Raw genomic sequence first — 25,825 nt, forward strand, 5'->3', positions numbered from 1 at the left:
GGATTGGGCAATGATTTCTTGATATGCCACCCAAAACACAAGCAACAAAAGAAAAAATAGATAAATTGGACAACCACTTTTGGAGAGAAACTAAGATGGCGGCATAGGTAAACACCTGAACTTGCTGCCTCACACAACCACTTCAAAACTACAACTAAAAGACAAAACGGACATCATCCAGAACCACAGGAAGGCTGGCTGAGTGGAAATTATACAACTAGAAGGAAAGAGAAAAGCACACTGCGACTCAGAGGAGGTGCAGAAGTAAAGTGCAGAGGTACGGAGGCGCACATGCGGAAAGGGCTGGCAACTGAGGACGCGGTTGTCTTTTTCAATCAGGAGGGAGACACAAGCTCCTGACTGCTCTGAACTCCAGTTCCGGGTGAGACTCTGGGGGCCCAGACTCACACGGGGAGAAACTGGACTGTCTGGCATTGGGCAGAACTCGAGGGCAGCTTTCTCTCAGAGGTGCTTGCAGCGATTACCGCGGGACACTGAGACCCGGGGGGCTCTTAGGGCAGGGCTGATGGGAAGCCATTGCTGTTTGCTCCACCCTGAGACCCCGCTCCAACCAAGCTGTGCGCAGAGGCTTTTGCATATGAATGGCCTAGTCCTTTGAAATCTAAAATTACCTAACAAACTTCAGTTGAGTCAGAGAGACCCAGAACATCCAAAAGAAGGCCCAAGGCCCTGCAGAAGCTTGCATTGCTTCACAGCTGGGCCTCATCTGGGCACCTCCAAAACCCAAACAAAGAAGAGGAATCTGCAGATCTCTCTGTAGCTCCTGCTGGCTGGCCTCAGGCAGAGGCTAAATTAGCACCTCCTTGGAGATCCAAAAGCCAGTGTACTCAGTGGTCAGAGTGGGACCATCTAGATTACATCTCCTCAGATCCATAAGGGACACACTCAGGGGGCAGACTCAGTGAGCACCAAAGCCCCACTGAAGCAAGTCTTGCCTCATAAGGGTGTCTCCAGCACAGAAGTTCTCCCAGTGTAGACACAACTGACCTTCACAGCCAATTGGCCTGGAGGTCAATTCCTCCCAGTGATACCAACAACAATCAAGGCTTAACTACAACAAGACTGTGCACACAGCCCACAAAGGGGTGCACCAAGAGTGTCCACCTCAGGTAACTGGGGAGGCGAGCCACTGGGCCCTATAGGACACCTAGCATACAGCCACTCTATCAACACAGGGAAGCAGCCAAAATGTGGAGACAAAGAAACAGGTCACAAATGAAAGAAATGGAGGATATAGAGTTCAAAACCACGGTTATAAGGTTTTTCAAGAATTTTCTAGAAACCACCAATAAATTTAGTGAGACCCTCGAAGATATGAAAAAGGACCGACTAGAAATTAAGCATACATTGACTGAAATAAAAAATAATATACAGAGATCCAACAGCAGACTAGAGGATCGCAAGAATCAAGTCAAAGATTTGAAATACAAAGAAGCAAAAAACACTCAACCGGAAAAGAAAAAAAAAAAAAGAATCCAAAAATATGAAGATAGTGTAAGGAGCCTCTGGGACAACTTCAAGCATACCAACATCCGAATTATGGGGGTGCCAGAAGAAGAGAGAGAGCAAGATACTGAAAACCTATTTGAAGAAATAATGACAGAAAAATTCCCCCACCTGGTGAGAGAAATAAGATGTACAAGTCCAGGAAGTGCAGAGAACCCCAAACAAAAGGAATCCAAAGAGGACCACACCAAGACACATCATAATTAAAATGCCAAGAGCAAAAGACAAAGAGAGAATATTAAAAGCAGCAAGAGAAAAACAGTTAGTTACCTACAAGGGAGTACCCATACGATTGGCAGCTGATTTCTCAACAGAAACTATGCAGGCCAGATGGGAGTGGCAAGAAATTTTCAAAGTGATGAACAGCAAGAACCTACAACCAAGAATACTCTATCCAGCAAAGCTATCATTCAGAATTGAAGGTCAGATAAAGAGCTTCACGGATAAGAAAAAGCTGAAGGAGTTCATCACCGCCAAACTAGTATTATATGAAATGCTGAAAGATATTCTTTAAGAAGAGGAAGAAGAAGAAAAAGGTAAAGATAAAAATTATGAACAACAAATACATATCTATCAACAAGTGAATCTAAAAATCAAGTGAATAAAAAATCTGATGAACAGAATAAACTGGTGAATATAATAGAATCGGCATAGAAAGGGAGTGGACTGACAATCCTTGGGAGAAAGGGGTGTGGGGGGTGCGGGAAGAGACTGGACAAAAAATCATACACCTATGGATGAGGACAGTGGGGGGCGGTAAAGGCATGGGTTGGGGTGGGAACCGGGTGGAGAGGAGCTATGGGGGGAAAAAAGAGGAACAACTGTAATAATCTGAATAAAGATTTATTTAAAAAAAAAGAAAAGAAAAAATAGATAAATTGGATATTATCAAAATTTAAAACTTTTGTACTTTAAAAGATACCATCAAGAAAGTGAAAAATCAACCCACAGTACAGGAGAAAATATTTTCAAATTACATATCTGATAAAGGACTTGTATCCATATAAAATACTATTTTTTTTTAGAGAGAAAGGATAGATAGAAACATCGATGAGAAACATTGATCAGCTGCCTCCTGCATGCTCCCTACTGGGGATCCAGCCAGCATCCTGGGCATGTGCCCTGACTGGGAATCAAACTGATGAACTCTTGGTTCATGGGTCGATGCTCAACCACTGGGCCACACCAGCCAGGCCCATATAAAGTACTCTTAAAATTCAAAAACAAAATTCAATTGAAAAATGGGCAAAGGATCTGAATAGGCATTCCTCCAAAGAAGACAAACAAATAGCCAATAACCACATGAAAAGTTGCTCAACATCATTAGTCATGAGGGAGATGCAAATCAAAGTCACAATGAGATATCATACTATCTCATATCCACTAGGATGGCTATAATAAAAAAAGAGGTGTTACTTACTATAAACTCTTCAACAAGGCTTTGGGTCTCTGCCTGCCTAACTGAATTGTGTAGTAGCAAAAGACTGGAGACATTCTAAATGCCCATCAGTAGGGGAAGTATATACATCAATAAAATGCAATAATGTACAGCTTTTTAAAAGAATGAGGTAGATATATAATACTAGCCAATATTCATGTAATGGCAGATGCTATCAAGCACTTTGATGAATATGTCATTAAATCATAACAACTCTGTGAAAAAGGTAATCATTATTAGCCCATTTCAGAAGATAACACTAAGGCACAGAGGTTAATTACACAGTAAGATCAGATCCCAGCCAAAGCATTTTGATTCCAGAGTTCATGCTCTAGTCCAGCAGGTCTCAAAGTGTGGTTTGGGAATCCCAAGACCCTTTTGAGGGGTCTGCAAGTTTAAAATTATTTTCATAATACAAACATTATTTGCCTTTTTTTCATTCTTATTCTCTCAGGATTGTACAGTGAAATTTTTGAGAGGCTACCTATATGTAATTATAGCATCATTTTATGTTTAAAAAACATTTTTTTCACTGATTTTCAGAGAGAGTGGATGGGAGGGGAAGAGACAGAGAGAGAAACATTGATGTGAGAGACACATCGAGTGGTTACCTCCTGCACATGCCCCAACTGCGGCTGGGGATAGAACCTGTAACTGAGGTACGTGCATGCCCTGGACTGGAATGGAACCCATGACCCTTCAGTCCACAGGCTGGTGCTCTAACCACTGAGAAAAACTGGCCAGGGCTGTGTTTTAATTTTTTTTTGTTTTCCTTTCTACTAAGGTAAATATCGATAGATATAACTCATATGAACAAAAGCTCTTTGGGGGTCTTTAATAATTTTTAAGAGTATAAAAAATTTTCTGAGATCAGAATGTTCAGAACTGCCACTCTAGTCTAAACTATTATCCCATACTTCCCATCTCTGTTTGTTATGGATCAATCTCTAAGATAAATTGTTAGTTTAAAAAAGCAAGATTAATTTAGAAAGGTGATTATAATTACCTAAAAGCTGCCATTTAGGTAAGAAAAAATAGAAAGGTATCTATACATATAATCACTCCGTTTATAGGACTCAAAGGAAACTTGAAACAGTGGTTGTCCTTAGGGTGGGTGACTAGGTGACAGGGAATGGGGAAGCAGGAAATTTTTTCACTATATATAATTTCGTACTGTTGGATATTTGTCTTCTACCATGTGTATATATTAACTTTTTTTTTTTTTAAAATATATTTTATTGATATTTTACAGAGAGGAAGGGAGAAGGATAGAGAGCTAGAAACATCGATGAGAGAGAAACATCGATCAGCTGCCTCCTGCACACCTCCCACTGGGGATGTGCCCACAACCAAGGTACATGCCCTTGACCGGAATCGAACCCGGGACCCTTCAGTCCACAGGCTGACGCTCCATCCACTGAGCCAAACCGGTGTCGGCTGTATATATTAACTTTTAAAAACAAAGTTTAAAAAAGATAGCCATAAGAAGAGAGAGAGAGAGGGAGGGAGGGAGAGAAATGCACAAAAATTAGGGTGGTTAGGTGTTTCTTCTAGCGTTTCTCCTGTGGTTCAATTCTCAGGACCCTAGTCTGCACCTTGATTTAGTAAGATTTAGCACAGTTGTTCTATTCACTTGCGGAATATAGAAAGAATAAAATATTAGATGTAAAAATACTTTGAAAGGCACTGAGTTCTCAGTGGGAGGACATTGTTAATGACTTTGAATGTTTCATTAATGTGTTCAGCAATTTTCTTTTAAGTTTGTTTTAGGGCTCACCAGTTGGAGGGAGGATCAGTGTACAGTTACTTGTAAAAAAAAAAAAAAAAAAAAAAAAAAAAAAAAAAGAGGCCTTTGTAGACATATATGTTTCTGATGTGTGTTTTTAGGATCAAGAAATGCAGAAATTACTATGAAATTCTGGGAGTTTCTCGAGATGCCAGTGATGAAGAGCTTAAGAAAGCTTACCGAAAACTTGCCCTGAAATTTCACCCTGACAAGAACTGTGCTCCTGGAGCAACAGATGCTTTCAAAGGTCTGGTCCTGAACTAGGGCTTAATTCTGCCCTTCTTGTGATGTTCTCGCATAACAAGTTGTTTTCAGACTCCCCTGTAATTCTTTTATAAAGCCACAGCAGAGTTTTTTTCCCCTGCCACACCTCTTAAATAGTGGTTATCAGAATAGCTTCCTCCTGTCTTCACTCCACCTTAATTTCTTCTGGAAAAAAATATTTGGTTTCTTTGTAATACTTTTTGGAACTGTATATCCATTGATTCCGCAAATATTTATTGAATATTTATGTGCCAGATGTCATGGTGAATAGAACAAACATGATTCCTCTTGTGGAACTTATAGGCTGGTGGCCGTTTGCAAGTAGGGCCTAGACAGCATTCCTAAACTTCTCTGGCCATGGAGCTCTTCGTTCATGAAACCTGTTATTAACATGTTCATATGAAAAATCTGTGAACTTTTTTCCACTGATTTCCATGATACTTTAAGAAACATTCTTAAAAATATTTTTGACCCAATACATAAATAAAAATCTTACTTGAGAGTTTCACCGCCAGTGAAGTCATTGACTCAGGCAAGGATTATCAATGGATGTTAAAACCAATGGATGATAGGTGGTTGTTGAATAGGATATTCACATGATGTCAAAGTATCACCCCACAGAATATTTATTGATTACAAAAGGGGGAAATTCCTTTATAATGGAGATATCTAACTGTCACCACTTTAACCAAATGATCCAATGTATCACTAGTACTGGAACAACCTAACATTATGTAGTATAGCACCTATGTGGTATTCTTGCCAAAATGTTTGACCTGAATTAATATTGAGAAAACAATCAAAATATGAGACATTCTACAAAGAACACTGAGTTACTCTTCAAAAAACTCAATATAATGAAAAGCAAGTAATTTGGAGAGACTGTACTGGATTAAAAGAAACTAAAGAGATGTAAAACCAAATGCAATACATAAACCTTGCATGGATTTATTGGGTAATAATGTTACTTTCGCCGAGACCGGTTTGGCTCAGTGGATAGAGCGTCGGCCTGCGGACTGAAGGGTCCCAGGTTCGATTCTGGTCAAGGGCATGTACCTTGGTTGCGGGCACATCCCCAGTGGGAGGTGTGCAGGAGGCAGCTGATCGATGTTTCTCTCTCATCGATGTTTCTAGCTCTCTATCCCTCTCCCTTCCTCTCTGTAAAATATCAATAAAAATATTTAATAATGTTACTTTCTTAGCTGTGATAATGGTATTGTGATCATGTAGGAGAAGGTCTTTTTAAGAGACATATGTTGAAATATTTAGGGGTGAAGTGTTATGATGTGGCCTACTTCCCATGGCTCAGCAAAAGAAATGTATATGTAATATGTATGTATGTATGTATGTATAAAGAGTTAAGGAAAGCAATGTGGCAAAATTGATGAATTAAGGTAAAGGGTATACATGTGTTTATTGTACCCTTTTTCAACTTGTTTATAGATTTGAAATTTTTCAAAAGAAAAATTAAAAAATTATTGATCAGAGAAATTTTTTTAAGTCACCATTTACCTCAGATTATGTGCCATTGTGAATCTAGTTCTCCCCACAGTTTCTACAAGGAAACAAATAGGTAACCAACTTTCTCTTTACACTGCATGTAAGGTATCTCACAGACTAATGCCATTTCTTTTATAAATCTGCCATATTTCAAGGGATGTGAATGTTTAAGCAACTTTATTTAGGTTTTTGTGGGGTTTTTTTTCTCTATTTAGCTGTCTTATTGCTGTAAATATTTAATAATTACTTAGGTAGAAGAATCATAAAGAAATGCTCTTTCTGACTGTGTTTTGATAGAGTTGACTGACTCAGAGGTAGGGGGTCGGGATGTTTTAAAAGATTTTTCTGCTCTAGCCAGTTTGGCTCAGTAAATAAAGCGTCAGCTTGTGGACCAAAGGGTCCCAGGTTTGATTCTGGTCAAGGACACGTACCTTGGTTGCTGACTTCTCCCCAGCCTGGGTCCTGGTGGGACTCATGCAGGAGGCAACCAATTGATGTGTCTCTCTTACATTGATGTTTCTCTGTCTTTCCCTCTCTCTTCCACTCTCCCTGAAAATCAATGGAAAAATATCCTCGGGTGAGGATTAACAAAAACAAACAAACAAAAAGACTTTTCTGGGGGCATTCTTTAATTAGAGGTATGGATTATATATTTAAATGAAATTGGATAAATAGGGAGGAGAGGTGATGATAAGCATATGTAATCTATTCAGTCTTTGATCTCTCATTAATTTCTAAAGACCATTTTGTAAAGGAAGCTGAATAAGATTGTGATGAGTAAGGATTTTGCTTTCAGCCAAACAATAATTTTACTGATTATTTCATTCAGGAGATTGTTTCTATACTTCAAATAGAACACCACTACTTATGTATGAACTATCTATAATAATAAAAGTGTAATATGCTAATTAGGCTGGACAGCTGAACAACCTTCTAGACATCATTCTGGATGAAGCCGCAATGGAGGGGGCCAAGGCAGAGGCGGTTAGGGGCAATCAGGCAGGCAGGCAGGCAAGTGGTTAGGAGCCAGCGTTCCTGGATTGTGAGAGGAATGTCCGACTGCCAGTTTAGGCCTGATCCCACAGGGTTGGGCCTAAACTGGCAGTTGGACATCCCCCGAGGGGTCCTGAATTGCGAGAGGGTGCAGGCTGGGCTGAGGGACCCTCCCCCCTCCTCCATGCACAAATTTCATGCACCGGGCCTCTAGTTTCCAATAATAAACTATAGCTCTCAAATGAAATAAGAACATTTTTGATGAATGAAAGCAGTAGTTCTTAGTTCATCTTTTTTTTTTTTTTTTTTAATATATTTTTATTGATTTTTTACAGAGAGGAAGAGAGAGGGATAGAAAGTTAGAAACATCGATGAGAGAGAGACATCGATCAGCTGCCTCCTGCACACCTCCTACTGGGGATGTGCCCGCAACCCAGGTACATGCCCTTGACCGGAATCGAACCTGGGACCCTTCAGTCCGCAGGCCGACGCTCTATCCACTGAGCCAAACCGGTTAGGGCCTTAGTTCATCTTTAGTGCAGTGTTGTTTCTGGCTTTTCAAACTAGATCATGGAAAACTTCAAGGGCAAGCACTTGGATGAACTTTCTAGGCCCAACCACTTCCCTTAGGCCCCTGTGAAGTTATTCAGCACCAGTCAACTCTGGACTTTTCATGGCAGCTACTGTGATCACCCTCAGCTACAGCAAAGACTATGTACTCAGGAACTTTTTTGTTTTGGTTGCAGCAATAGGAAATGCCTTTGCAGTTCTTAACAATCCGGACAAGAGACTCCGCTACGATGAATATGGAGATGAACAAGTGACTTTCACTGCCCCTCGAGCCAGACCTTATCATTATTATAGAGACTTTGAAGCTGACATCACTCCAGAAGAGTTATTCAATGTCTTCTTTGGAGGGCAATTTCCTACAGGTCAGTATCCCAAAATTGTCATGAAAAAATTTATATATCAGCAAGCTCCTGTTTGAGGATCTGAATAGAGGGACATGGTATGATGAAAACAGCAGGAATTTGGAATCAGGTGAACTGGGATTTGAAGCAAGTCTCTGGCCTCCAACTGTGCATGATTTTGACCAAATCATGTAGTCTCTCTTATCCTGTTTCATCACCTGAAAAATGGAGTTAGTAATACCTACCTCACAAGGCTGCTGTGAGGATTAGATATTTTTAAGTGCTTTATAAATAAGTAACAAAATACCATTTGATGTTGTTATTATTATTATTGCAAAACAGCAGCTATATAAAGATAAAAGTTAGAAAAGCACCCCAGAGAGTTGAAAATTGGAATAATTAAATGCCCAGGAAGTAAGATGAATTTTATGAGTTGCTATTAAAGATTCTGATATTGGGCAAGGAAGCAGACAAGACTCATGGCCTAGATGCTCTTTCTTTACTCACTTTTTGGGGTTCTCTCACTCACTGGTTATAAAGGACTATTTAAATAAAGGCAGGAGAGCTAAGCACATTCCATCTCCAGCTGGTTCACTTGGCTCACCTACTGTCTTATTTTTTCTACTGGGTAAAATGGGACAATATTCTAACCACAGAGAACCTAATTGGGAGGAAGAACCTTGGAAAAGGCAAGGAAGAAGTGTTTGCCATATCCCATACTAAGCGTTTTTCTTCCTTTTCCAGGAAATATTCATATGTTTTCAAATGTGACAGATGATACCCACTATTACCGCCGACGGCACCGACATGAGAGGATGCAGACACGGAAGGAGGAGGAAGAAGATAAACCTCAGGTACGTCGGGAGGACAGAACTGCTGCTCATAAACACTTGTACTAAGCGGCCTTTATGGTATCTGATCAGGTGTTAGAAGTTTAACCTGAAAATATGTTACTGAAATGTGCTTCAGAAAAGCAGAGGCAATGGTAAGAAGAGCTGGGTAATTACTCAAATAGGCCAGAATAGTAACTCTCTTACCTACCCATTCTTTGGTGGCTATCCCAGGAAACTATTTCCCTTGTGGGGTACTTCAATCAAGGTTTTATTGAATGCAGAAAATACAAATTACCAATTTAAGGTAAAGGATCTAGGGCAGTGGTCGGCAAACTGCGGCTCGCGAGCCACATGCGGCTCTTTAGCCCCTTGAGTGTGGCTCTTCCACAAAATACCATGGCCTGGGTGAGTCTATTTTGAAGAAGTGGCGTTAGAAGAAGTTTAAGTTTAAAAAATTTGGCTCTCAAAAGAAATTTCAATCGTTGTACTGTTGATATTTGGCTCTGTTAACTAATGAGTTTGCCGACCAGTGATCTAGGGGGTCTCATGAAGCTCAAGGGCAGAAAGTGCAGCTGTGTCTCATGATAGATGGAAACCAGGCACTGGGGTGCTGTCAGGCACCCATACAACTGTGCTCTCTGTGACTAGTTGGGGCCATATTATTTCCAGTTTTCCCACCTCTTTTCATCTGCTTTGTTCTCTGTAATCAGCCTGGTTTGTCCTATTTCCCTTTGCAAATGGCCAGTCCCCAGTGCCTAAGAGTGACTACCTAGCAGTCACTGGTGATAGATCTCAATCCCAAATTCCTATAGGGTGGGGAATGTGATTATCCTTGCTAGGTTAGATGTCCCCCAATCTGTTCAGCTGTGGGGCAACAAAGTTATATAATACTAACATGACCCCATGAGAGTTACAGTCTGGGCAGACTCACCCAGAAGTGTCTGCTTCATTTGTCTTAGAAAAGGGGAATACAGGAGAATTACTGGGTGTCAATCAGGTTGTAGATGGGCCTCCTTCAAATTTCTCAGCAGAAAGAACAGAGTTGTTTGGTACTTCTCTGCAAAGTATAGCCTTCCCAAAAAAGCCTTGGGCTTTGGGCAGTGCATTGGCAATTTGCATTTTCTTTGGGAAAAGCATCAGACTGTCAAATTATTTTCTATAAGCTTTATATTGCTGAAGAACACTTACACCAAATATATTTTCTTTTTCAGACTACGTATTCTGCATTTATTCAATTACTTCCAGTTCTTGTGATTGTGATTATATCTGTTATTACTCAGCTGCTAGCTACTAATCCCCCATACAGTCTATTCTACAAATCGTAAGTCAAACATTTATGAATCTTAACAACAATCTGAAGGGTAAAAGACTTGAAGGTTTTTCCTGTACGTTACTAACATTTCATTTCACCTTTTGTTGTAAAAACACAGATTTTGTATTTAAAGGAACAGTTAGATAGTAATAGTGCAAAGATTCTCAAAAATACTGTAGGCAGTTTCCTGTGTGCTCAGGACATGGATTGTTTTGTTGTACAGCGACATCATCTGGTCAGCTGCAGGACAGCAACAACTGGCTTCTGAAGGATTAATAAAATAACTCCAAGTTCAGATTAAATCATTATTACACCATGTTAGAAAGGGCCTACTGAGCTTGTGATAGGATTGCTGGACTCCCCCACCCGCTCCCCACCTGGGTCTGGGAACATAGTAACTGAGATCCAGTGATTTTAAATTTAAGAAATTGCAAACATAGAACATTTATTCATGATAAGGCTACATAGTTGACCATAGTATCACATTCTTTTGCTGAAAATATAGAAAATCATTGTAATTTTGTATTGCATACAGATTATGAGCTCTCATAGGAATATTTTAATTTCTTCCATTAATTATTTCAATTAATTCAATTTTCAAAGTTAGTCCCCAGAGCATAATCAGCATCAACTGGCAACATGTTAGAAATGCATACTCTTGCCCTAGCCAGTTTGGCTCAGTGGATAGAGCATTGGCCTGCGAACTGAAAGGTCCCAGGCTCGATTCCGGTCAAGGGCACATGCCCAGACCAGATCCCCAGTGGGGGGACTTGCAGGAGGCAGCCGATCCATGATTCTCTCTCATCATGGATGTTTCTTTCTCTCGCTCCCTCTTCCTTCCTCTCTGAAATCAATAAAAATTTATTTAAAAAAACACACAAATGTATTAGAAATGCATACTCTTACATTTCACTCCATATCTATGGAATCAGAAACTCTGAGGATGAGAACCTCAGTGTTGTTTCTTTTAATCCTCACCTAAGGATATTTGGATATTTTTTCTATTGATTTCTAGAGAGTAGAAAGGAGGGAGGAGGAGGGGGGAGAGAGAGACAGACAGAGAGAGAGAGAGAGAGAAACACCAATGTGAGAGAGACACATAGATTAGTTGCCTCCCGCATGAGCCCCTACTGGGGCTGGGGAATCTGCAACTGAGGTACATGCCCTTGACCAGAAATCAAACTTGCAACCTTTCAGTCCACATGCTGATATTCTAACCACTAAGCAAAACTGGCCAGAGCAGTAATCTGAGTTTCAACAAGCCTTCCAGATAATCCTGGTCCATATGAGGTTCAAGAATCATTATTTTTAAAAATTAATCATGATAAATTAGTCATTACTTATTATTATAGTTTAGCAGACAAAAACCTTACAAAATGCAGTCTGTGAGGCAATACATAATAGGAAGAATCTTTTTTTTAAGACTTTTTTTATCCTCACCCGATGATATGTTTTTTATTGAGTTGAGAGAGCGAGAGAAACATCGATGTGAGAGAGAAACATTGATTGGTTGCCTCCTGTACACACCCTGACCCAGGATCAAATCCGCAACCTAAGTATTTGCCCTGACCAGAAATCTAACCGGTAACCTTCTGGTGTATGGGACTACACTCCAACCAACCAAGCTGCCCAGCCAGGGCAATAGAAACAGTCTTTGTTGATGATCACTATAGACTGAAAACTATCATTTTAAGTCAATATCTTCATTTTACAAAGAAGAAATCTGAGACTCAGAGATAGGTTATTACTATTAGATTACATTGGCCTGATTCCCTCCATTTCCTGACTTCCCATGTTTTTCCATATGCTACTGCTACCTCCTTTCTTGTCAGATAGTGGGGCAGTCAGAAACCTGCTAACAGCTTCCCAAAGGGAGGTGAGAGCAGTCATGGCCTGAGCTCTTCTTAGACATTCGGCAAGATCCTTAAGTAGAGAGGGCAAAGGAGAAGGCTGGGAAAAGGTCAACTATAACTCGTTTGAGATAGAATTTGTCCAGTTTGAATAAAATCAACTTGCATTTTGCACATTGCTGTCACATTGTTTTCACTGGAATTTGAGTTCCCTTCTATACTACTTTATGGGTAGAATTTAGTTAACCCAGACCTGCCAACGTTTCTAAGCACCAGATAACCATTGGATATCTTAGACCACAGAGAGTTAGCCCAGAAGCATCATTAAACTTTTTTTCTTAGTTTTTTGCAGTTCTCACTGAGCAGCTATGTGTGTAGGTTTTATTTTGTCCTAAAGATTGATGCTAGGATGTAAGCTATCTGGCTATTTATAAATAGTGTACTGTAACAATCAGTTTATTCGACCAACATTTACCAATAGCCTACTCTGTACCATGCTAGGTCCTACATAATATCCAAATTGTTTTTTAAGCATTCTACTTTTAGCATAGAAAGCAATATAAGAGAGGTGGCTTCTTTAAGAGAATAAAGTAACTATGCTGAGGTGAATCCACAGTATGAACATGCTCATAGAATAGCAATAATGACATTACAATTACTTCTTTGCTAGGGAAGTTACAAATGTTAGGTGCATTAGACAATGACATCTACATCTGCCCTATGAAGAGGTAATTGTGACCATGATATCTGTGAGGCCAGTGCGAGTAATATTGCCAAATATAACAAGCTTACCTGAGCTGCTCTCTCCATGTTTCAGGACTATGGGCTACACCATTTCTAGAGAAACCCAGAACCTGCAGGTGCCTTACTTTGTGGATAAAAACTTTGATAAGGTCTACAGGGGAGCATCTCTGCGTGAGCTGGAGAAGACGATAGAGAAGGATTACATTGATTACATCCAGACGAGTTGCTGGAAGGAGAAACAACAAAGTAAGATACTCTTAAAGGGGCTTTAGCTGGTGGCCATGCTTCCAACTTATGGCATCCCCAGCTTCCAAATCTCTCCTCTCCTTGTTAGGGTCGCACATACTTATATGAACAGAGAGAGGACAGAGGCCCATTCAGGATACTATAAAAAAGGGAAGTTTATTGACAGGACACATGTAGCCAGGACTTGGAAATCTTAGTTGCCTTTTTGTCTTTCTGTCTCTGAGTCTCTACCTCTCTCTGCCCACCTGCCCCACTCTCCTCTCTCTACCAACTGCCCTCTTTTGCTTCCTCAAGCTCTCCTCCTTCATAACCTTATCTTGCCATGGTCAGTCTTCCAACTTCTCTAGCCCCCCCAGTCATTGGCCCCTTTCTACATCACAAGCTTCCTCTGGAAGTTCTCTTTGCTACCTGGTTTGGTCCAATTTCCTAATTCCCCATTCTCCAGAGGGAAATCTGTCTGATCCAACCTAACTTTATTTTTCTTTCTAAAGAATAGTTTATTGATTTTTCGAGAGAGAGGAAGGGAGAGGGAGAGAGAGAGAAAAAAAAAATCTATGTGAGAATGCAACATTCGTCAGCTGTCTCCTGCATGCCCCCTGAGTTAGAGCCCACAACCCGGGCATGTGCCCTTGAATCCAAAACCTCCTGGCGCCTGGGACAATGCCCAACAACTTCGGCCAAGTCCAGCCTACTTTTTGAGCCAAACCAAAGGTTTGCAGGCTGTTGGTATTGAGTCACATGCCGCCTCCCTTCCCCTCCTGTCGGTTTAGGCTACACAGAACAAAAGGGACCCTCCCTGGGTCTGCCCCTTCAGTATGGGTAAGTCTGAGGAGGCCTTCTACTCTGTCTCCCTCTCTGAAGACAGTTTGGGTAACAGTGTCTGCCACTTGGCTTTCAATTCCAGTGAGTATTAATGGGGAGTGCTGGTAGCAAGAGTATCTCTGTCTCTCAGCCAACATGTTCACTTTTCATTCCACTTGAATTCTACATACACACAAATTCACACACACATGCACAAGTACACATATACCATTAGTAACTATGTATTATAAAATTTGGCTTTGGTTAATTTTTTAAAAGCAAGCTCTAACTCATTTTAAAAAATGTATACTGGGTATTATTAAACATCTAAAAGTGTCTGATAAAATTAGCTCTTCAGTCAGTGCTGCTAAGCCCTTGCTGACCCATCATGCATCCCAGCCCCACCCCCAAGTTAATCTCTCCTTCCTGTGTGTTCTTAAAGCACTTTGCTCATCCTGTTAACAGAGTACTGCTCTCATAGTGTTAGTGTTCTGTAGGTACATGTCAGTCTCCGTGCTGGACTGTGAGCTCTCTGAGGACAAGAACCATGTCTTGTTAATTTTGTGTCTCAGGCACCTGGCCCTTGTTTCAGAACAGGTGCTCAATAAGTGTCTTTTGAAGAGAGGATTCTCAGAACTGGAAAACAAGGAAAATACTGAGCCTTAGGAATCACAGAACAGGGTTAGTGTCCTAACCCTAACCCTTAGGGACCTTGTCTCTGCCCCCTACATGCAGCTGAACTCTCGGGTGCATTAGGAGCATGATAGGCAATGACACTGGGATGCAAGGGGGAATTAAGCAGGAGGACAAAGTTGGTTTTTTATTGAAAAGTCTGAGGGTTCAGAAAGTACCCTACCTCATGTTAAACTAGGTTTTGCAAGTTTTTAAAAAATCAGAAAAGAAATTGGAGCAAGATAAAGGCCTTCGACTAAAAGGCCATATATTTGTGGATCCAAATCACATAAAGGCCATAGTGTGTGTCCTGAACGCTCCCCATTGTTTTGGACCCTGGGAGGGTTTGAAATTTGTTGCTTTCTACAAGAACTGGATGCAAATCTGCATTTCGCATTGTTCAGACACACACCTACCCACACACATACCCCAACGGAAACTATGCAAAGAGCTTATAATAAGGATTGCACCTATAATAAGGTGGCTCTAGGCTTTTGTCCTCATCCCCAGGAGGCCTAGTTTCGGGGCTTTCACGGTCTCCAGATACAAATAAAAATCCAGTGAGTAAACATGATGCGTGTACCCACAAGTTCTAAATGGGGTTATCAGCACACATTCCTTAAAAATCTATTTCTGGTATTTAAGGATGGTGATGGTTGTCCGTAGCCTCCACACAACCCAAGTGCCATTTGAGAACCAGCAGCATCTGCCCTCCGGTTCCAGCAGCAAGTGCAGCCAACAAGGTTAAATTTAGCACTTGGAGGCTGTAAAAATAAACCCACTTGAGAACAAAGTTCACTCTTGGCAAAATACTGAGTGGAAACTGTTTTTAGCAAAGTTAGCCATTATCTTTTTAAATCTTTTGTTCATGTCTTTTCTCTGCTCTCCCTGAGAATGCTTAATCTGAATGAACTTCTATGAGTAATCCTTTAATATGAATACAATTGCCCTGTTTTCTCCTTCACAGCTGCATCTAGATAATAAACCTGATGCCAGGGGAAGTGGCCATGCCACTGGGCTGGGATGGACAAAAGTAACAGGCAGGAACCGCCTCCTGGCCTGCCTGAACTGATCTGAGATCCTCTCCAGGCCCTGGAGCAGGGTAGCAGAGTGGGCAGAAGCTTAGGCTTTGAACTGGGGGTAAATGAACTTCTTCCTAGAGAGGTTCTATGGGTAATGGAAGATGATACGGGCATAACGCTTACCATGGTGGTGGAGCCCGGGCCCTGCTTGGCTTGCTAGGCTGGATGCAGCACTGTCTCATGGGGCTGGCTCATAAGTGTGGCTGGGATCTGTTGGAGTCTTCCTACTGTCAAGATTCTGATCTGAGCTTTGGTGCAGAGTACTCTTGGGAGAGGTTCTGGGACTTGCTTCTCTTGGCAATTTGTTGAGTCAGTTTACCTTGAAGACTCAAAGCTCTGTCCATCAATCACACTGGCATTGAGGGCAAGGGAAATATTTTACAAAGAATAAAAGATGTTCTCTTGATCCTGTCCCTCCCAAAGATTCTTTTTCTCTTAGAAGTTATTGAATATTAACAGAATTTGTAAAAAGTAACATATTCATTGAGTTGACCTTTTGCTTCATTGAAGGGCAAAAGGATTCACTGGCAGTTTAGAGAGAAGTTTCTCTAAGCATGGTGGTAGGTTGTGGAACATGGTTCCTTGAAACACTGACCTTGTGCAAGGTCATTGCTCTGGAGCAGGGGTCTCAAGCTCTAGAGCACTGAAACCCAGTTTCAATGAGCTTCACAAGAAGTAATGTGGCGTTTTGAGAAAGGCATTCATATATGTGCAGTTATCTTTCACCAGCTTGCTACCGTGGGCTTCAATGTAGAAAATAGTAAGAATCACTAGCCTTAATGTTTTCTGGAATGAGATTTCAAGCAATGAGACATTTAGATAAGCTTGGTAAGCAAAAAATCTAAGGAAATAAAAAATAAATAAAAGGATGAGAAGGAAGAAGGAAGGAACACCCTAAGAAAATCATTTAAAGGAAAAGCAAAGCCACAGAATCTGTTCTGTACACTGATGTACCTGTGATTCCAGAGCACCAAAGGATAGACTGATTTTGTAGAGGCCTCCTAAACTGCTTTCCCACACGCCAAAGGAGCCAGAGAAATGGAGTTAGTGCCGCACTCTGGGCAGGACCTAAGAGCAGAGGGCTTTCACTTGGGTGCAGCACATGACCCTCCACGAAGCCCCATCACCTGCAAGGATGACGGTGCCAAGGCAAGCTCTGGCTAGCAGGCACTGCAGGCACCCTCACCCAGGGAAGAGAGCACATTGTTCTGAAGCCTAGGAGACCTGCTCTTTGCCAACAACTGCTGGGCGAGGGCCCAGACTCTGAGCGCTCATTGTAGAGGAAGGGTTTTCATGCATATCCACCCCTCACCCTGGAGTCCTGACTTAATCTGCACTCTGGGCCTTACTTGGTGTAAATAGAATCATTGTGAGCAGAAATGCCAGACAGTGTTTTGTGTTGATAGGAGCTTATTCAGAAACCAATGCCCATTGTTCCCCCTGTCTAAGTATTAATTCCTGTGTCCAGGCAGCTCGATGATTAATGACAGGTGCCTCTGGTTCCACCAAGAAAAACAAAACCTGTCGGCAGATGATTAAGAATGGATAGCACATCTCCAATGATTAAAATAGCATTTCCACAAGTATGGTCATTTCAACATTGAGTAGCTACCTACTGTTGGAGGCTTTCAGAAGCCACACAGCCCATCCAAGCATGCCATCCTGTTAATACACGTCTCTGGAGGTGCTTTTCAGCCTTCCCTCCTAATATTGTCTCTGAAACTTTACAAAAGAATAAAAAGTAGAGGCAGCCAACCACTGTTGAGTTGGGGAAGACAGCAGAGATTATATTCTGGTTAAAAATAGAATGACCTTCTCCACCATTAAGAGAAAATGAAATTCCTTTAGTCAAGGAGACAAAGGTCACCGGATCCAGATGATTTCACTTTTAAAAAGGCCCAGCTGCCTCTGGCCTTTGAATCAGGGACTCCACATGTGGTAAGGGAATGAAGAAAGCTGCCAACAACCTGGCCTTCTATAGAAGGCTTACCCACCAGAAGTAGGCTGCATCAGTTAGTGTGTATGAATTATGATCCAGCAATGCAAGGGAAAGAATGAAGCAGCTGTCTTTGTTTCAGATGACAGGAACAGGCAATTGGACTCCATTCTCTCCCAACTGCCATCTGAACACCATTTGTAGGAAGACCATGAAACAGAGTCTCCTCTTACTGCACACATGCAGGCTTCCCAACTCTGGTGCCAAATGTTCTATTTGATAAGAACTAAGTCTGGTGCTTTTATAACGGAGCACAGATACTGTAGCACTCCACGACCACAGGTGTCCTTTAATCCTTAGCACCTGGTGTAGTATAGCTGCCTGGTACTCTGTTTCTTGAATAAATGCCTGTTTCTTAAACATAATTGAAAGAGAAAGTATTAAATAAAGTAAAAGAAGCTTTGATTCCAGAAATATTGAAATGAAACAAAGGACCTCAAGTCTTTTGATGAATCGGTTCTCTCTTTTATCTTTCAGAGTCCGAGCTGACCAATTTGGCAGGATTATACAGAGATGAACGATTGAAAGAGAAAGCAGAGTCGCTGAAACTTGAAAACTGTGAAAAACTTTCCAAACTTATTGGCCTACGCAGAGGTGGCTGAGAGGATGATAGCTCTACACAGGGTCTGGGTTTTGCTACTTGTTACTATTTATGTTCCTAATTCCATTTTATAATACAAAATTAGGAAATTATGAACATTCTACAATTTGCTAACTTTATTTGGTGGGCTGAGTTGAAAGCGCTTGAGCATGGAGCCAGACTTGTCATCACAGAATCCTTTCTGGGGATTGGCTCCAGGGGCCAGGAACAGTTCATCTAAGTTGAATTAATGACAAAGTGTTGGATTCAGCCCCCCTGCTCCACACGTGCCCTGCCTCTAGGAATGTAGTTCAGGGCATCCCAGAGCAGATTCATGTATTCTTCTTTTTTCTCTTCTTCGCTAACCACTCATTCCTAGGCAGAGCCAAAGCAGCTTAATATTAGTTGTTTACAAAGTGCACAAAGAAGTATATCTCTCCCTTCATGAGAGTCTCTCCCAGGATTCAGCCCTTGGAACATACTCCTCATATTTCCACTTTCTAAGGGGAATGTAGAGAAATGTAAACTATTGTAGTCAATAGTTTCCTATTTGCCTAATCTCTATTCAGAGTTACTAGCAAAATGCCTGATTTTAGTTTTTTACTTCCTTAATTGTCTCTCTTGCAGAGGGACCAGAAATTAAAAGCTATTGAGTGAAACAGTTCAATGGAAGCAGGGTAAAATGTAACTTTAATCTCAGCTTCTCACTGAAAGTTCCCTAGTCCATCATAGAACCCAGAGAATGTTCTTTTTGCCATTTCCCCTTGCAGCATCACAGGAACTGAGTCCCTACACCCCACAGAGGTATAGTGGTCAGACTAAGAGGAAGCACTGCCAGCTAACTGGGCTATTTGCTCAGCCTAGAGAGATGGGGGGAGACCTTTCCATGGCTCTGGGGATCTGGTGTTGGCTCCAGCAGTCACTTTGTCTAATCCTATAGTTTGTGATATGAGATGCTTTTTCATATAGTCAACATTTACTGAGTGCCTGGGATGAAGCAAGGGCTCTCACATGCATTTTCCTACTTGAGCCTCCTCACAGCTCTGTGAAGTGGACATGTTATCCCTGTTTTTGTGAATGAGAATATTGGCCCGGAGAGGATGAAAGGTTAACCTGGGTCACATAAGTGGTAATGGCAGAGCTAGACGGAGGTCTGATTATCAAGTAGAAAGTGTGAGATCATCCCCATTTCTCAGGTCATTCTAGCCAGACTGGTAAAGCTGAATCTTTCCCAAAATGCCCCTGCCCTCTCCCCTCTGACTCTGTATCCTTTCTGTGATAGTCCATCATCCATTCAGGACACCTTTCCCCCTGTCTTTAGGAACCAAGACTCCATACCAATTTTGTATACAAAACAAAAGGTCCCTCTGAGGCAGGCAACCCTTTCCACAGGTGACAAGGAAGGAGTAAGTTGCTTCCTGGGCCATGTAGTTCCAGACTTCCTGCAGAGCCAAGCTACCTGAGCTGCCTAGATTATCATGAATCTGAACCTGGAAGGATCAGTAAGTGACTGTGGTCTACATTCATATTTTCTTCAGGATGGAAGAAAAATTCCTGTTCGAAGGAGACTGCATGAAAACCGATTTCCAGAGTGGAGTTTGTCCTTTCAGATGCACGGCCATGATTCAGACAGATGTGTCTAGCATGGTTCAACATGTGGACATTCCACAGGGTCAGGAGATGCCTAAAGAGTGGGGCTTTTGTGGCTGGTAGAGGACAACTGCTCAGCTGTGGGGAGGAGGAGCAGCTCCAAAGATAGCCAGATTCTGCTGCCAAACTGTCTATCCTCTTGGATTTGGGGGGCTTTCTTGACTCCCTCTGAGTGACAGAGGGAATTTACACAGTAAAATGTGCCTGTGAGCCATAGAGGCTTATAGAACATTTTCCTGTGCACACCAAAATCAGCACTCTCCTCTCAACCCCAACCCCTGCTAGAAAATGGGCCACAAATTAAACTGACTTGACAGGTTAGAAGACCCTACTGTAGATGCCCCTGAAGAATGTGGCCACACATTTTATAGATTTCATGGCAGACATTAGTTATCTGTGATGGTACTAAATAGAGGCAATACTAGCTCCAATAAATGTCAGACCTATTGTCTGTCTTTATAGAACTGATGGTACTATTTAATTTATTACCTAGTAGACCACAACACTCACATCTGGTTTTCCTCAAGAGAATATTTGCATTTGGTTAAAGGATAGTTTAATCTATTTGGTACAGCCCAGAATATTGTTAAACTAAAATTTCCTGGGTTATATTTTAGATGGGTTGTCTACATGGTGGTAATCATAAGGATTTTCCTCTAGCCTACATCCTTTGGAAGGTTTCCTAGTCATATATAAGCTCTTTAGGTAAGGCTTATTCTTGCTGTCAGAACTTGGTGTGTGCAGCGCTAGACTGTGTCTATGAGCATTAGAACAGCTTGAAGATGTGTAATGGGAGAAGGGCTAAGAAAGAAGGCTTGAGGCTCAAGCAAAAATGGAAACTCTCATCATTAGGAGGATAGTGCTCTTTGCACTGCATGATCAGCAGTGAGGAGGGGAGCATGAAAGTCCTCACCACAAAGGACACTACAGCTTGAAGGAATCCATGACCCCTGATTAGCAACCCTGGGGTTCATCTGCTCAAACCAGAAAATGTCTGAACTTCCTTATCAGCTCCAGGCCTCACAGGTTGGAAGTGACCAGTAAAAAATGCAAATGCTATGCTTTCTGTTGGAAACTATTAAAAATTACACTGAACTCCAAACCCAACTGGAACATGAGATCCAACAGCCTGGCCAAGCTATGTGTTATTCTCATTTCATCCTCACACTCAGGACAGGCTTTGTGAGGAGGCACTTTTGGGATTCTAGAAGCTTTCTGTGACAACTGGCCACACATGCAAGTAGTCTCCGCATGCATGATCCTCACAGGAGCCAGCAGTTAATCAGTATTTATTTTGAATTCATGTAAGGTATAAGCTTAGTATCCTAATACACTTGTTTTTGGAAAGGGCCAAGTTATTGTACATCTTATTTTTTGAGCCTGCATTGTTGATACCTCATGCAATGACCACCAAGTAACTATGTACCCATGTGTTAGATATTAATTACATCATTTGCATCCCATTCAGTATTTGGAATTAAAGATGTGAATGTTCTGTGACCAGAGCCAGGTTTGATATAGATGGAATCAGCTCCGGTGGAGTCCTGAGAAATCTGGTCACCTGATCTACTGCATCTGAATTAATTGTATTTTAACACAGAAAGAAATTAAATGATTTTATATATAAAAAAGACTTTGTTTTTCCTTTGTTGTTTTTAAATTTTTTAAAATATATTTTTTATTAATTTCAGAGAGAAAGGGAAAGGAGGAGATAGAAACATCAATGATGAGAGAGAATCATTGATCAGCTGCCTCCTGCATGCCACTGGGGATGGAGCTGGCAACCCAGACTTGTGCCCTGACTGGGAATTGAACCATGACCTCCTGGTTCATAGGTTGATGCTCAACCACTGAGCAACACCGGCTGGGCCTCCTGTTCTTTTACCTTTGCCCATGGCACCCTTCAGCACTGCATATTGCCTGACTCCTTGAAGCCACTGAAGACTAGAGCAGCTGACCTTTTCCCCAGTCTTTCCTCCTCCATCAGTGGAATTATTGGTGTTTAGAATAATAGATAGCCTTAGTTCTGTATTTTCTGCAGCATATTACAGCCAATGTACAGATCAAAACTATTTAGCATCTGCAAACTGGCTGTTATTCCAGTTCTTTGCTGGCTTTGTCCCTAATAGCCCATATTTAGGAAAGTTTTTACTTAAAAATACAGTACATGTTTCGGTTGGTTTCTCCAGAGCTGAACTGCTCATAATAATGCCTATCATTTGGAGAAAGATTGAGATGAGATTCAATTCAACAAAATGGAGAATTTAGCATATGCCAGGTGAGCTGAGCTTTTGGGATGGGAGTCAGGAACAGTGAGACCCAGCACCAAGATTCCTGGAGCTCACGTCTAATGGGGAACCTAACTTTAGATAATGCTCCCCAGTGGGATGAATGTCAAAGGCAGGACCAAGAGAACCTTGGGAATACATAACAAATGGATTTAATCCAGTATGAGGGATCAGTGAAAGCTACTCTGAGGAAGAGAAACTTGAAATATAGTCACCCTTCTTACAGAGTACAGTGATTGATTTTTTAATGGAGGAAATGGGAGTGACACTGTGAGTGTTCCCATTTCTATGAACAGCATCATCATCCATGAAAGTACAAAAGGCAGAAACCCAGGAAACTGTGGTATACTTGATTTGATGCCCCCCAATGGACCACACCTAATATTCATGCCTTACTGTTTGTAGTCCCCTTTCTGATCTGGGCTGGCCTTTGATCTTTACTCCATAGAATGTGGCAAAACTAGCAGCTTCCATTTCTGCACTTAGGGGAAGCCAGCTGCCAGGTAAGTTCAACCTCCCTGAGACCACCAAGCTAACCACATGAAGCAGGTATGCAGAGGAGAACCAAACGACTGAGTTGGCAGCAAGAACTGAGAACCGAGACATATTTAACTTAATCCAGCTGATGGGCAGAGCAAAAATTAGCTGCCCCACCAAGCCCTCTTCAAACTGTAGAATCATGAGCAAATAATAAAAGTTACTGTTTTAAGCCTTTAATTATGTTTTGTGGTAGTTTGCAGCAGTAAACAACCAAAATACCTTGGCTCCCTTTTCCTGATATCCCTCTATCATTATTAAGTTTTAACTCCAGAACATCCTAAATCCATCTCCTCTCTTATCTCCTCTGACACCATCTGACTTCCAAACTACCATCCATTTCCTCTGATTAAAAACTTGCAGTAGCCTCACAAGTATAAGTAGTCTTTGTGCATCAACTCAGGGCCCCTCCAATTTGCACCTTGCTGCAAACCAGGGAGATCATATGTATAATTGATTTCAGAGAGGAAGGAAGAGGGAAAGAGAGAAACATCAATGATGAGAGAGAATCATTGATTGGCTGCCTCCTTCATGTCCCCTACTGGGGATCGAGCCTGCAACCCGGGCATGTGCCCTTGACCAGAATCAAACCTGGGACCCTTCACAGGCTGATGCTCTATCCACTGAGCCAAACTGGCTAGGGCGAGGGAGATCTTTTCTAAGCATAAATTATGTCACCCTCTTGCTTAAAATATTTCAGTTTTCTTTTGCCCCCAGAATAAAAATTACCAAAGTCCTTAGCATGGCCTAATGCTTAATAAGACTCTACCAAGTTTCTGGCCTCTACCCCTGCTTGCCCTATACACCTTTTTCTTTTTCTGCCATACTAGCCTTTTAATTATACCACTCTGCCAACCCCTTTGGCTCTAGGAACTTTGTGTATACTGTTCCCTCTTTCTGGAACCCTTTCCCACTCACCTAGCCCTCCTCTCTTTGCTAAGTGCCACCTGGTTATCTTACTAGGTTTCAGCTCAAAAATCACTTCCTCACAGAAGCTTTCCCTGTACCCCAGATTGGGCTAAATCTTTTAAAATATTCTCATTCCTCTCTTTCTTAGCACCTGTCATAACTCTGGTGCTATTTATTTGAATAATTACTTACTTAGAGATTTGAGTGTTTATTATTGTCTGTCTCCCCCACTAGACTAAGTTTCAGTCTAATTTTATCTGAGCTGAACCCTGACCAGAATGACACACCATCTGTTAGGACTTCCTCTGAAAGTGCAGCCCAAATGAAAACTCCTCCCATCAAAAGGTGGGATGTGTCCCCTCTCCTTGAAGCTGGACTCCGTGGCTTATTTACCAATAGAATACAGCAGAAAGGACACGATGCCTCTTTTGGGGGGGCCAGGCCTTAAGAAAGTGGCATCTTCCATTTCCTGCCACTTGGGATACTTTCTCTTGAACCCAGTCAACATGCTAGAAGAAAGCCCAAGCAGCCAATGGAGAGAACAAGACCCGCAGCCCCAGATGAGCTCCCAACGGATAGCACCAATTTGCCAATTATGTGAGGGAGCCATGAATCATGGTGGTGGAACTTGGAGCCTCCCTCTCTCTCCCAACAGCTGATACTACATGGAGCAGAGATGAGCTTTCACTATTGAACCCTGCCCAAATTGACGATTCCTGAGCAAAATAAATTTTTTAAGGTATAAATGTAGGGTGGTGTGTTATACAGCAATAGATAACCAGAAAATCAACCAGGATGACAACACTATGCAGAAAGCCGCCCTTCCTGGGGCAGGATCACAGAGCTGTTTGTGGTGTCATGTTATCCTGAGCCCCACTGAGCCCTGGTTGGCCAGGAGCTCATAGTGTTTGTTGATATAGAGAGTGGGAGTCTGTGGCAGTCCCCAACCAAGTTGACCATCCCGCAGTCTATGCTGGTATGCAGGGTGCAGACCTGGATCCAGTGTTCTCTCTTGCTCAGGGAACTGGCTGCTGGAGCCTACTGTGCTCCAGGATTTTGGCCTAAGTGTACAAGGCAATCTGTTCCAGCTGGTTGAGGTAAATGGTGAGTGGCAAGAGATATCAAGCAGCACCTCATGAAAAACCCCACAGAAGGGACACAGTTCAAAGGGAAGATTCAGGGATCTCTGCCCCAGAGGAATGTGCAGCTTTGTTTAGGGTGATTCAGGTGAACATTCACATTTGATAAAGTTACAAGAAGGCTCTGCGCTGAGGCACACAACCTATATATACAGCATCCTCCAGGCGTCCTCAAACTACGGCCTGCGGGCCACATGCGGCCCGCCGAGGACATTTATCCGGCCCGCCGGGTGCCACTGCCTGTCCTGCTTAGCAGCCGACTCGTCCCAGGCCCGCAGTGCGCATAGGAATTTGTTCATAGTTTTTTTTAAAACTATAGTCCGGTCCTCCAATGGTCTGAGGGACAGTGAACTGGCCCCCTGTTTAAAAAGTTTGAGGACCCCTGCGTCTAGGCCCACGCTGTCCAATACAGTAGCTACCAGCCATATAAGGCTATTTAAATGTAAATTTTACTAATTAAAATTTTTTTAATTTAAAAAGTAATTCCCCAGTCACATGAGCCATATTTCAAGGGTTGAATAGCCCACATGTGGCCTGTGGCTGCAGTACTGGACAATGTAATGAACATTTCCATCATAGAAGTCCTATTGAACTGTACTGCTCTGGGCCCTTTTCAGATTGGCCAACAGAAATAGCCTTACCCTCAAGGATATGAGAACAGACATGAAAAAAAAGGAAAGGAAAAACAAGGGTATCACACCCTGGCCGGGTAGCTCAGTTGGTTAGAGCATCCTCCCAATACACAAAGGTTGGGGGGTTGATTTCCA

General features: G+C 41.9%; 1 protein-coding gene across 2 annotated transcripts in view; it reads left to right on the plus strand.

Annotated features, from left to right (window-relative positions):
• Nucleotides 1-21,810, plus strand: part of DNAJC18 (DnaJ heat shock protein family (Hsp40) member C18) — a 29,060-nt gene extending 7,250 nt beyond the window's left edge. Inside the window, exons 3-9 of one of the 2 annotated variants that reach the window (XM_080674763.1) lie at nt 4,853-4,998; nt 8,255-8,440; nt 9,164-9,273; nt 10,464-10,573; nt 13,232-13,404; nt 18,433-18,579; nt 20,074-21,810. In XM_080674763.1, the coding sequence (XP_080530889.1) occupies nt 4,853-4,998; nt 8,255-8,440; nt 9,164-9,273; nt 10,464-10,573; nt 13,232-13,404; nt 18,433-18,557 (850 nt within the window). In that variant the 3' untranslated portion in view covers nt 18,558-18,579; nt 20,074-21,810. Of the gene's footprint in view, nt 1-4,852; nt 4,999-8,254; nt 8,441-9,163; nt 9,274-10,463; nt 10,574-13,231; nt 13,405-18,432 lie in introns of both variants that reach the window. The other variant, XM_080674762.1, reaches the window with a different exon arrangement.
• Nucleotides 21,811-25,825: the final 4,015 nt, after the last annotated feature.

The sequence above is a fragment of the Plecotus auritus genome, assembly GCF_963455305.1.
Source record: "Plecotus auritus genome assembly, chromosome: 6".
NCBI classification, from domain to species: domain Eukaryota; kingdom Metazoa; phylum Chordata; class Mammalia; order Chiroptera; family Vespertilionidae; genus Plecotus; species Plecotus auritus.